Source organism: Sardina pilchardus, chromosome 9 (genome assembly GCF_963854185.1).
Source record: "Sardina pilchardus chromosome 9, fSarPil1.1, whole genome shotgun sequence".
Lineage (NCBI taxonomy): Eukaryota > Metazoa > Chordata > Actinopteri > Clupeiformes > Clupeidae > Sardina > Sardina pilchardus.
Genome location: NC_085002.1, coordinates 30,956,204 through 30,968,964, shown reverse-complemented (window position 1 = coordinate 30,968,964; position 12,761 = coordinate 30,956,204). Strand labels below are relative to the sequence as shown.

The 12,761-nt window shown below is 40.3% G+C and overlaps 2 protein-coding genes across 2 annotated transcripts in view; one reads left to right on the top strand and one right to left on the bottom strand.

Moving 5' to 3' along the window:
• Positions 1-1,276: 1,276 nt before the first annotated feature.
• wu:fb55g09 (coiled-coil domain-containing glutamate-rich protein 1) lies at positions 1,277-2,566 on the bottom strand. The gene has a single exon (XM_062544708.1). The coding sequence runs from the start codon at positions 2,192-2,194 to the stop codon at positions 1,550-1,552; it is 645 nt and encodes a 214-aa protein (XP_062400692.1). The 5' UTR covers positions 2,195-2,566; the 3' UTR covers positions 1,277-1,549.
• Positions 2,567-2,855: 289 nt separating this feature from the next.
• Positions 2,856-12,761, top strand: part of nisch (nischarin) — a 29,382-nt gene continuing 19,476 nt past the window's right edge. The window contains exons 1-11 of the mRNA XM_062544707.1: positions 2,856-3,648; positions 5,232-5,315; positions 5,424-5,606; positions 7,674-7,722; positions 8,543-8,706; positions 9,016-9,111; positions 9,204-9,299; positions 10,406-10,558; positions 11,071-11,139; positions 11,376-11,561; positions 11,758-11,886. Coding sequence (XP_062400691.1) covers positions 3,568-3,648; positions 5,232-5,315; positions 5,424-5,606; positions 7,674-7,722; positions 8,543-8,706; positions 9,016-9,111; positions 9,204-9,299; positions 10,406-10,558; positions 11,071-11,139; positions 11,376-11,561; positions 11,758-11,886 — 1,290 coding nt within the window. The 5' untranslated portion in view covers positions 2,856-3,567. The remainder of the gene's footprint in view (positions 3,649-5,231; positions 5,316-5,423; positions 5,607-7,673; positions 7,723-8,542; positions 8,707-9,015; positions 9,112-9,203; positions 9,300-10,405; positions 10,559-11,070; positions 11,140-11,375; positions 11,562-11,757; positions 11,887-12,761) is intronic.

The following is a 12,761-nucleotide window of genomic DNA, read 5'->3' as shown; positions in this document are numbered from 1 at the left end:
GGCTTTCTCTAACTGTAATATGAGCCTTAAAGGCTTGCAATTGGTTGTGCCCTATATATGAGCAGTGCTAAGGTGCTGGGTTTGTGTGAGCTATAGAATGTTTTGATGTTGTGTTAGGGGTACATCAGTATCAGAATTCCTGTGAAAGAGAGGGAATGTGTCCATGTTAAATGTAAGTGTTTCCCATGTCCCTTATGCCCAGAGCACTTTGTAATGTAGCTATTGAGGGCAGATTAGAGAGAAAGGATGAGCGGTGAGCGCAAGTGGAGGAGGGGGTGGGTTGAACTGGGCTTTGCCTTTATGTCATTATGGCTGTGCATAATCCAGCTCACAGTGTCTTTTGGTACACAAGGGGGAGGGGGACAGGCCTGATTCTCAATGGACAACCACAAACCTCTGAGGTGATCCTGAAGACTCCAGAGTTCATTGCTAAGGCAGTGCCCCCCCCCCCCAGAGAATGTATGTGGTTAATGTCAAGCTAGTACACATTGCACGTGATTTCATGTCTATCACAATTGAAGGTGTGCCGTTTTCTTCCACCAATTTCCATGCAATGTCTTATTTTGAGGAATTCAGTGTAGGTGTCTGGCAAATTTGATTTGTTATAGATGGAGCTGCATGTTATAATATCCCATCCCCCATTCAGTTCACTGCCACAGCCCTCCCTCTAACTATTGTCTGTAGGTGCCTCTCATGCAGTGTTTATACGTCCTCCCTCGCTCCCTACTGATCTACATAAAGAATGATGGGGCGGCAACAAGGGATAGTCTATCCCTTCTTCTATCTTCCTTTATGTAGATCAGTGAGGATCGAGGCCCGAGGAGCGAGGGAGGACGTATTTAACGCTGCATGAGAGGCACCCTGTGTGTCAGTGCCATTTTGTGGGAAGGCAGTGTATTTAAAGCTACAGTTTGTTTTTCTTCTTACACTACTTTGAATGTGTTCAACTTAGATTTAAATGTATAATTATCACTAATAATGATGTCACCTGTCACCTTGTGATCATGCATGACATTTTTAGTTGTCCTAAAGCATTTTTAGAAATCCAAATGATTGAATGCGATTTCAAAGACATCCAAAATGAAAGCCCTCTATATTCTGTGCACTTTGTGTTTCTAATTACAGTGACTTGAAAAGATCAGTGTCAAGTTGGGCAGCCTCCCTATAACATTTGCGTGTCGTACGATAGCCTTGTTGTTGACACAACTGGTGGTGGCTATCCGAAATTGTCCAGTAAGCTGCCTACGTCGCATCATACATGCAGAGATAGCAAAAATAACAACAGAATGAATTTATTTTCCAATACCGTTTGCACAGGGCAACTTGAAAACAAGAAGTGTTGCCATCGGACAAGCTGAAATGTGATTGGCTGGTAGTCACACTCCTACCCCAACGCCCGTCAAAACAGAACATCATTGGCAAATTCATGTAGGCCTACAGGAAAAAAAAACTGAATGTGGAGGTTAATGTTTGGACTGTCAAATGAAGCATTAACATAAATTATCCAAAAATCTGTCATGAACGCAAATTTGCATTAACGGTTAACAGGTTACACAAGTGGAGTAACAGTGCTACAAAAGTCATTGAAGTCTTTTTGCATGAAATCTTCACTTTGATTAACGTCATCTTCAGATGGATAATACTGCATACTTTCCTCTTGATCAACCTCAGCGAAGCCGAAGAAGGGATATGCTTGACACTTGGCCAATTGTTGAGGACAAAATAAAGCTGATGGCTTTGTAGATAGCTCAAGACTGTCCAACAGAGCGCCTCTAGCGTTCTCCAAAACACCAAGATAAGAGTCCATATCTGCAAAATCCATCTCACAGTCCGATCCACTGTCCGTTCCCACAGAATCTGATCGCATATGCATCATCTGATACTTTTCGTGCATAAGAAACTGGTTGGTATTTCTTGGTGCTCTCATGCCTGGTGCCCTGTTTCCTTTTATGTTTACAGGGCGCAAGACAGTACCTGATGGACGTGGTCTTCGTCGATTCAGTCTGCGTGGCTCGGGATATCCGTGTGCCCAGGTCCTTTTCCCCCGACATCCTTGCTGCTTTCCGCACTTGTACCACTGTTTGCTGTTATCTCTCCTCGACTCATCCCTGAACTTGTCTTTACAGGACTGTCTGTTGTAAAGCCCCAACTGGCATGCCATGCCCTTGCCACACATTCTTACTCCGGAACGCATTAGCGGGGCGAGTTCCCCTCTCACATAATCTGCAAATAGCAGCTAGCCGAGTATTTTACTTTATCGTGATTCACCACACGATACGCCCAAGAGTCTACCTTTTGACAATTGTTTCTGTTTTTTTCTTCACAACTGGCTTTTGGTTGTACATAGCCTGGCGTAATGCCTGTAACACAGGCAGCTTGACCTGCTCGCGGATAACCAACCCTTCACGTTAAACTTGATGTCAATTTGTATCTTGCCCAGAATGTTAATGAAGACAACCCCGTCACTGTATCTTACTGTAGGCTACTGTGACAATGTACTAACAACCAAAACTCTCTACTTCCCAACGTTGTGGTAACCAACACGCCGTTAAGAATGAGCTTCCGTGTGTTGTGGAACTGCATAGTAAACTGTTGGACTGTTCTAACAGCCCGGTTTCCGTGGGGGCCCCTTTTTTTGGTTGTAATTCCAGTTCTTACTCCAGTTATTCGTGCAATGTAAATAAATACATGTCGTCAAAGTAACATGACATCCAATAGAAAAATGGCAAGCTGTAAATCCATCCTGGAGAAATGTGTTGCTTGCTTTAACCGTCTTGTAGCAAATGGGACAGTCTAACTTTTACTGCTGTTGCTCTACGCACCCTGGTGGTTCGGTTCGGTCGGTGGAGTTTCAGCGGCGCAGTGTGAAGTACGGACTAAATGTATCTGGGTTACTAAATGGATTAATCCAAATCAAGTAATGCACTTCATCTCAGATTACAATAACGCATAGGCTTTGAATGAGATAGCTCCAATTATTAATTAATGAATTAATAGCACAGTAGCAGCCAGGTATATTCTGTATCACGTACAAAAACAGCTTTTTGCGGTGGTGCCTTTTGCACAACGCTTGACCACACATAGCAGTAGTGTAGCAGCTATTATTTCCACTCTGAAATAGGGTGGAAGTCATCTTATTCTTTGACACAGTCTATATGAAAACTGAACACATAAACCCTACTCTCCGTTAACCAAAATATTCCGCGCGTCGCAGGATGCGGTCCAATTACTGCTGAGTCTGAAATGGATCTGGCGCATATCCGCTGTTCCAGAGTCAGCTGGGCATGAGACTGAATGGGAGGGTTGATTAAATCAGGGAGATGTAAATATGTAAAGAGAGCCTCGAGACAAAGGATTGATGGGGCGTCGCAAAGTAGACCTTTGTTGTTGTTTTTGTTTTCTGAATAAAGTTGGTTAGACTTGAATTTCATACCGCGCTTTTAAACGTCAAGGGCAAGATCCAGCTCTGTGTCGCTTGAGAGCTGTCATCTAACGTTAGACGTAATTTGCACGGACTAAACCGTGTGTTTTTCTGAGATTCTATGGTATTGTTCAATAACTTTCGTAATGGACTGTACTGAATATCAAGAGGAAAACTTGGAGAAGAAGGTCTGCATCGTGGGATCGGAACTCGTCGACAACTATACCGTAGGTTTATTGCTTCAACTCGAGTTAACGTTAGCCTAAATATGGCTTAGGCTACTAGTGCTATCCCAGTAAGCTAACCTCAGTTGAACAAACTGAAACGGGTGTTTCCACATGGTCTTATTTGGACAATCTAATAGGCAATTACGCATACTTTATGTAAATGCATAAAGGTGTTTCCTATTCGTATAGAAGCTAGCTGCTAGTGACATTTATATAATCGAAGACTGACATGCATTTCAGGGAGCTAGCTTTCTGTTGCTAGCAGTTAGGTCTATTACGTTAACGTTAGCTAACAGAATTAGCCGTCCCGTTTGGCAACTGTTTGGCAACCAAAGGTCTACTGGTGTTGATAACGTTGCATAATAGCTCGCATGTTATGTTGTAGGAGATCAGGGAACAAAATGGCTTAATGTTAGTCACAATCATGTTGTTAAGCTAGTTTATATGACTTACTGGATAGTCATAAAGTAGAGGTTGGCTAAACCCAGCCTTGGACATCGTCTCTAACGGTAGAATAGCTCTCAATTTAGTTTGTAATTCTATCCTTAAATGTGAACCTGCATGTTTAATTTTTTTGATAACGGTGACGTCTGTGAATATTAACGTCAAAACTTTCTAGAGATATTTATGAATGGCAAGTTTGACACTGGCTAAATTGCGCTTCTATTATCGACCATGTATAGACTTTAATGTAATCAACCAGAAGATGATCAATAGTCTGAAGGTTTCCCATAGTGAGTAGTTGCAAATAGTAAGGGTTAGGGCAGTTAGGTAAAGTTCAAATGGTTATTATTGGATTGCTTCGCTGATCATACCTAGTGTAGGCTACTGTGTGTTTAGATTTGTTTGATGGTGCTGCAATAGAGAGAGTACAACGTGTAAGCTCGTTGCTTGCATAAGTGTTAAAGTAAAGTAAAAACATAAGTTAGGATGGTGGATCTAGTCAGTCACATGGTTGATGAAGTATGGCCACGGTGATATTTCCTCGGGCTAAGATTCGGTTTGAAGATAGCTGCCACTGTCTGAACACTGATTAATGGCCACACTTTTTGCAAGTGTTCAAGTGTGTGTGGTGTCCGGCTACCAGACTAATGCATTGGCAACAGGACATGCATTCTCAGTGGTTTGGATAAAGTAACAAAAAAAAGGAAGGGCTGAGCAAATGAAGTAGGCCTACAGTAGAAAAACCTATGGTGCCAAACTGTTTGTAGTTCCAGCAGTTAACTACAGTAATAAACTATACAAAACAAAGTCATTTAGCTTACTACTTGAATCACTATGTCAATACAAATATAGTTTTTACCAACTGTTGCAAAATGTTGTTAAATTATGTATGCAAGTTAACACTGCTAAAATCACAAGATATCGAAGTGGTAAACAAAAACCCTGAGGCTGAGGGTCACCAGAATAGAGTGTGTGATCACCCTTGTGCCAAAATGTTGACTGCTGACCCTGTAAATCTGTCTTTTCAAATGAGAATGAGTACATTATGCTGTTGTTGTTGCACCAATATAAAGGGCATTACTGTTTTCTGTATGTTTCTGTCTCTGAAATCATTGCACTTTTAACAACATCATCCCTAGGTATACATAATTGAAGTCAAAGTCGGAGATCATAAATGGATTATAAAACACCGCTACAGTGATTTCCACGATTTGCATGAAAAGGTGAGTTTGTTTTATGCCCTTATGTTCTTTAGCTACATCAGATGAATGTGAATATTGGGTTTGTTGTAAGAATTAACTGTTATTCAAAGTCTTTTCTTTTTTTCAAAGCTCACTTCTGAGAAAAAAATTGACAAACACCTGCTACCACCAAAGAAGATCATAGGGAAAAACTCGAAAAGCCTGGTTGAAAAAAGGCAGAAAGAGCTCGAAGTGTATCTACAGACATTACTTGTCCGTTTCCCTGTGGCTGCACCCAAAGTTCTGTCTTGTTTTCTGCAGTTTCATGCTTATGTAAGTGGTGGTTTTTATTTTTCGACTATAATTATTGATGTAGTACTAGTTTGTTTTTGTTATTTATTTTATTTGTTTTTGTTATTTATTTGTTATTGTTTATGTATTTCTGAGTTAGCTACTCAGTTTGTACTCGAGTCATTTTGCACAGTTCATATTTGTACACCTTGTGTCACACTTTATACTTTTTTACATGCAGTTTTAAAAAGCAGGGATGAAATTGGCACTTGCCAACCAAATGCATCCATTTCCATTACGTATCCAAAATCCATTTGTGTGCTGTCAGTGGCAGGCAAATTTGGTCAACTTATCAACCACTGTAGCGAGTACATAAATAGAGCTAGCACATGAGAAATATACACTGTCTTGTCAAAAATTCCCATAAACACACTCCTAATCCTTATGGAAAGCCTTCCCAGAAGAGTTGAAGCTCTTATAGCTACAAAGAGTGGACCGATGTCATATTAAACCCTATGGATTAAGAATAGGATCGATGTGACTGAAGTTCATATAGGGGTCAAGGCAGGTGACCCAATACTTTTGCCAATATAATGTACAGTCAGATCTGGCAATGACAAGTTTGAAATAAGCAAGTGACTCGTAGCAATCATGTAACATTATCAGTAGCCTATAAGGGTAAATCACGTTTGTTTGTTTTTATGTAGATCCCCATTAGCTTTTGCAAAGCAGCAGCTATTCTTCCTGGGGTCTATGATCAAATGTGACAAATGCAATCTTGAAATACACAGATGACAATGGACATGACATGACATACAGTACATCACATGGATACATAACATAAGAGAACACGCAGACAATACATAATTACATTCCACATAAAACATGGAAACAAAACAAAAACAAAACATTCATTTGAAGTTTACCTACAATAACCACCAGTGAGCCACCTACTGCTACAATGCTATCATGTGCCACTGCTACAGTATGCTTATTTCAGGCTGCATAACTGCATAAACATAGTGAGACCTGTACTGCTGAATCTTCACACCCTAATATTGTTACGTGAAAAGTTCTCTTTTGAAATGGCACATTGTTGAGCATTTAAAGGCTACTTGAGCTGGTGTGTCAGTCTGCAATTCTGCACACTAGTAAACACTCCATGGAGGGACATCTCAGCAGAGAAATCTAGTTTGTTTAGAGTTATGCTCGTCTTTCCTGCTCCAGTTCGAGATCACAGGCGTATAGTTAGATCAAGTTGGATAGTTGGATTATGGGAAGCTTCAGAACTCACATGAGAGTGTCTTAAGGGAACCACGCTACTTTTATGACCAGACACTATGGCATAGAAACAGTGATCGGAAGAACTGTGTTAAAAATAAATGGCATTAGTAATGGCGTTTTTTTTTCCCCCTTCAGTAACACGTAATCTACTTAATTACTGTTTCCATCGTTACAACGTTGTTATTGTCTCTGACAAAAATCGTTACTAGAATTAAGATCAATGAAACTGTTTTCATCTGACTAGCTAGGCTCTTTCAGACACGGGAGGTGCAAGGGTTTTTTTTGGTGAGATAAAGGGCAAGAACGTGCAATGTACGCTATATGTGAAATGTACATTAGGCCTATGTCCAGAAAACAAAGTGTTCCTCCACGCCGGTTGTAAGCAATTCTAATCTCATGAAGCTCCTCTCATCGTCACATGCTTCTACAAAACTATTAGTGGCCAAAAACGTCGGTGTTGATAGCAGCCCAAACCCAGGTGAGGTTGACGTGAGCTCCGCTATCAAAGAACATGGAATAACTCGGCTGCATTTTGAATACTCCATCTCAAAGCACCCCTTGCTACAGTAGCTGTACAGTAGATCAATCTGTTATTTGAGTGGATCACTGGTGTTGATTCTTCCCTCTGTATTCCCCTCTGCCACATTCTCACATCTCCAAAACATTCACAATTTTACTTTGCATTCTGTAGCAACTGTTGCTACTATTTGGCTGTCTCTGAATGACTATAAGTATTGGACAAAGTCTTCATATAGCATTGTCTTGATTGTGATATTTTGTGCTCATTACTTTGGCCATATTTTGAATGTCTCTATGTTTGCACAGGAAATAAATGGAATCGCTGCAGCCCTGGCAGAGGAACTTTTTCACAAAGGTACCCCCAAGTGTTGCTGCCTTTACATCAGTCTGTTGAATTATTAAGTCAAAACCAGTTGCAAGGGTCAATGTTTCTAAATAAAATGGTTGTGTTTTCACAAAGGACCATAAAACAAGCTTTCAAATGACACCCATATCAGGCATATTGACCAACAAACTATGGAGATAGGGATTCAATGTGTTCTGATTGTACATGTTACGAAATGGAGAAATATGCCTGTAAGGTTTACTGGCAGTGTGGAACTATACCTAGGATCATGTCACATGTGTCAATGGGCTTGTATTCACAGTCAGAAACTCATACTGTATGCCATGTCATGTCTCCTGACATATGCTTTTACCACCAACATTTGAAATGTCTTTACCATGGCCAGTTTTTAACATTTGAAGTACAAATAAACTGTGGCTGCCCTTGTGTTATAGTGAATAGGACTCTAGCCAAACTAATAAATACAATCTTACCTGCATGGAAGTCAATAAACACAGAAAACCTATTTAAAGGCATTAAAAAAAATAAATTACCCCTAGCATGACACTGTTAGGAATACACCATCTCACAACAGCATTTACATTTAATTTAATTTCACTTCATAATGTTTTTTTAAATAATTTTCAATATATAAAGTGTAGACATTATGCTATGAAATTATGCCAAGAGTAAAATTTGACCTTTTTAGCAGACATGTTCTATATCCGTATATCTTAAAATGTTGTTGTGACACTTCCAATTGGTTTTGCTGTGGGGAGTAACATATGTACATTTTGCTGAGCAGTTACTGTAAGTGTGTGCTGTCCTTGTGTGTTCTTTCTGTGTGCAGGCGAGCAACTGTTGGTAGCTGGTGAGGTGTTTCTGCTGCGGCCCTTACAGCTTTATGCCATCACTCAACAGCTGAGGCTTGCCAAGCCCACCTGTGCCAATGGAGATGCCAAAGCAGACCTTGGTCATATATTAGACTTCACCTGTAGGCTTAAATATCTTAAGGTGATTCTCCTCTAGAAATCTCCCTTCCTATGGCCAGTTTCTAGTTAATTAGGAGTTAGTTTCTAGTCTCTGGATAGTTGATTGTTGTGAACAGAACTTGTTTGTGTCAGTATTTAGCAGTTCATGCCATGAACCACTCAATCATTCAGTGAGTTTGTGTGTCTTACTACCCTGCTACTGCTATACAAATTGCAAAACGTTTTTGGAATAATTCAATATATTTTGTAATTGGCTCTCTCTCTGTGTCTAATGGAATAGCCATGTGTATAAAGAATGGGAACTGATCTGTGTTGTGGACTTGTTGTACAGATTCCTGGAACAAAGGGAGTAGTGGGCACAAGCAATATTCAGGAGGACCGCCTTCCTTTTGACCTCTCTGTATTTAAATCGCTGCTTCAGATTGAGGTGGGTGCAATACTTTTTCAACTTCACTTGATCAATCAGAAGTTAGTATGTGTTGCTATATTTAGGTGTGTGCTTTATTTTAATCTCTGCAGATCAGTTACTGTGACTCGGCTCAGATCAATGGGTTGCCTTCTTTGAAACCCACTTTGGCTACTCTGAGTGTCCACCACTCTACGACATCAATGAAGGTATATGATTAATGACATTTCAGAAAAACAACACCTACACATGTTTGATAAGAAAAGCTGGCCAGGACACCTTTTCATCGACGAGCCAATCACAGTGCGCATATAGCTAACACTCGCTTGATTTTCCAGTTCTCAGCTCCTAAGCTCTATGGATCGTGCCTAGACTGCCCCGCCAGCCAAATTACATTTGCTGCCGCTAGGGACATCTAGTATCCCAGAAATCTAGACGCCCCTAGCAGCAGTAAATGTAATTTGGCTAGCGGGGCAGTCTAGGCACGATCCACTGAACTTAGGAGCTGAGAAACTGAGAAAACGGACGGCTCAATCACAGCGTGTATAGAGTCGGTGGGCGGGCTTAACATAATGGTGACTGACATGCGACCAGAAGTTGCGACGGTAACGCATACTGCTATTTGAAAACAAGATGATGATTCGTTTAGCGTTATCCTATTGCGTGGAGAGGGAAGGTTACGCATCCTGCTACTTGAAAACAAGACGATGATTCGTTTAGCCTTATCCTATTGCGGAGAGGGAATTTGAAAGACAACAGCTTATCCCACCCCTCCGATTGAGCCCTGCTTACAGGGAGTTCCCAGACCCTACATCTTGATGTGGGTCTGGCTGGTCAGGCTAGGCGTCTACATTTCTAGGCTAGTAAAAACACACTGACCAGAAAATGTTGGACACTTCCAGTTTTACTTCACTAATGAATATTGTGATTCTCCACCGGCAGTTTCCATTCCTACTGATTGTTATGGAATACGAGTGTCTCATTACTCCGCTTGTAATTGGTCAGCTGTCGAAAAAAGTAAAACTTATCAGGAAAAAAACGCCTTACATTTTTTCATTCTAAAGACTCCCTGAGCTGCAGAAAAAAAACACAACCAAAAGCACCCAGGACTTCTTTTGAAAACACAGTCTACACTACAGGATCATAATGTAAAGCCGATGCTGGCAGCTTAGAGAAAAACACAGAATGTTAACACACCCAAACACAACTCTGAATAAGGGAATATGCAATTACCATCTGATATGCAAAAGCCTACTATTATCACAACATTTAATCACAAGAAGCCATTATTCTGTTCTCTTGTGTCATCTCTCAGGATATAATAGTTCCAGAAGCATCCGAGTTTGCCCAGTGGGTGCCAGAGGGAGTGGACACCAACTGCCCGGTTACGGCCATCATTCCTACTTGGAAAACATTGACTACGCTAGATATGAGCCATAACCTTATCGCATGCATTGATGAATCTGTTGTGAGTCATTTTCTTCGCCCTCTTTTACCAGATAGTCTTTTTCCAAATCGAATAACTAGTGCAATGTCCAATAGCACTTTAGTAGGAATTTTAAACAAAAGAAAGACAGAGGTGGTGTTTATTTTTGGTGCCCTAGTGAGTGTAGCTCTAATTGCCTGTGGCTGTACAATCACTGCATTTGCATAATACATTATTTGATATGTTTACAAACATTATGGTGCCATTGCAAGCTCTAGCCGGTTGCAGAAAGCAATCAAGTTAACCACTAACAGCAAAAAATGACCAGCAATGTCTTTTAATGTTTAATCATCTGGTAATATTAAATTTTAAAATTTTCACATGATCTATTACGTGTATGGTAATTTAAACAAAATGAGTCCACAGTACCTAACCACTGTGTAATGTAAACATGTTATACACTTCAAATCTCCCCTCCCCTCTTCTCGGTGTTCATCATTTTATCTATTCCTTATCTCCTTAATCTCCTGATCAATTCTCTGTGTTTCTTTCAGAAATTAATCCCTCAAGTAGAATTCTTAGACCTTAGTCACAATGAACTATCTCATGTGGAAAATCTTCAGGTATGTTTGTGGGGTTCAGTATCTTTTGGTTCACAAAAAAATAGCTTCAGAAGAAACTGAGATGTGGCAGACCCTAGGCAGTCTGAGATGATTTCCAGTATTCCTAGTATAATAGTGTTATACATTTTGAATGGTAGTTTAGAGTAATATAATTTTTGTTTGCCTGGAGACATTTTTATATATTTCAATTATTTTGAGTCTTGATATGTATTCTCTTGTATTTCATTTTACCGCAGCATTTGTATAACCTGATTCATCTGGACCTATCCTACAACAATTTGGCAGTTCTTGAAGGGGTTCACACCAAGCTTGGCAACATTAAAACTCTCAATCTGGCTGGCAATCAGCTTGAAACACTTTCAGGTCTCACCAAACTGTACTCCTTGGTCAACTTGGACTTGAGCAGCAACAAATTAGCACAGGTACTCTGTGATAATTTATTTATTTCTATTTTGACTGATACGTAATGTGTGGCACTAATAAAATGTTCACAGTGTGACTATTATTCTATTTGAGTCCATAAGAAGAGAAAATCACTGCAAGTGATTGTGTGGTGTTTGTATTGCTGTATAGTTGGAAGGTTAAATCTTGCACTAAATGATTGCATTTCCCCCACAGATTGATGAGATTAAGCCCATAGGCACACTCCCTTGTTTGGAGAAGCTATCTTTGGTCAACAACCCCATGTGCATCATTCCTGACTACAGAACAAAAGTCCTAGCCCAGTTCTGGGACCGAGCCTCAGAGGTAAAGCCTTTAAGGACTCTTCATGTGTAATTACCTCCGCCAAGGAGGTTATGTTTTCATCGGGGTTTGTTTGTCTGTCTGTCTGTCTGTCTGTCTGTCTGTCTGTCTGTCTGTCTGTCTGTCTGTCTGTTTGTTAGCAAGATAACTCAAAAAGATATGGATGGATTTCGATTACATTTTCAGGAAAGGGATGAAATGACCAAAGGATTTTAATTTTGGGAGTGATCCAGATCACTGTCTGGATCCAGGAGGCGGTTATGTTTGCTCCCGGCACAATTTTGAATCGTCTTTGTTTCTATTGTGATGCAATGTGATTAAATATGGGTTTTATCTTCGTGTGATAGTCGTTTTAGATGAATATGACTACGGATCTGGTTTATCTTCAATTGCATCCACCAGAAACCAAACCATGGTAGTTAAATTGAGTGGAAGTGGTCAGAATGTAAAGAGAGGAAAATGTTGAAAGCAAAACCACTTGTGACAGTTCTTGCAGGGAATGGTCCACATTTAACATTTATAAATGTTTGCATTGGCCCCAGCAGTGGCGCAACTGGCTGGGGCACCTGAACCGCACGCCGGCGACCCGGGTTCGATTCCCGCGTGGTCCTTTCCGGATCCCGCCCCCGCTTTCTCTCCCATTCACTTCCTGTCTTTCTCCACTGTCTCTGTCAATAAAGGCATAAAATGGCCAAAAAAATATATTTAAAAAAAAAAAAAATGTTTGCACTGATGTTCTCATCTCGAACCAACTCTGAAATACTGTCGTTAGACTGAAACGTGAAACGTACCACCTGTTTGAATGTGCTTAGTGTCACCTAAATGTGAAAAAAAGTATTTCCATTACAGTTTTGCAATATAGTGCCATTTAGATACAT

Bases quoted from the DNA above. Each gene is read 5' to 3' on its own strand.
- wu:fb55g09 (XM_062544708.1), bottom strand. From the start codon at position 2,194: ATGCGTTCCGGAGTAAGAATGTGTGGCAAGGGCATGGCATGCCAGTTG.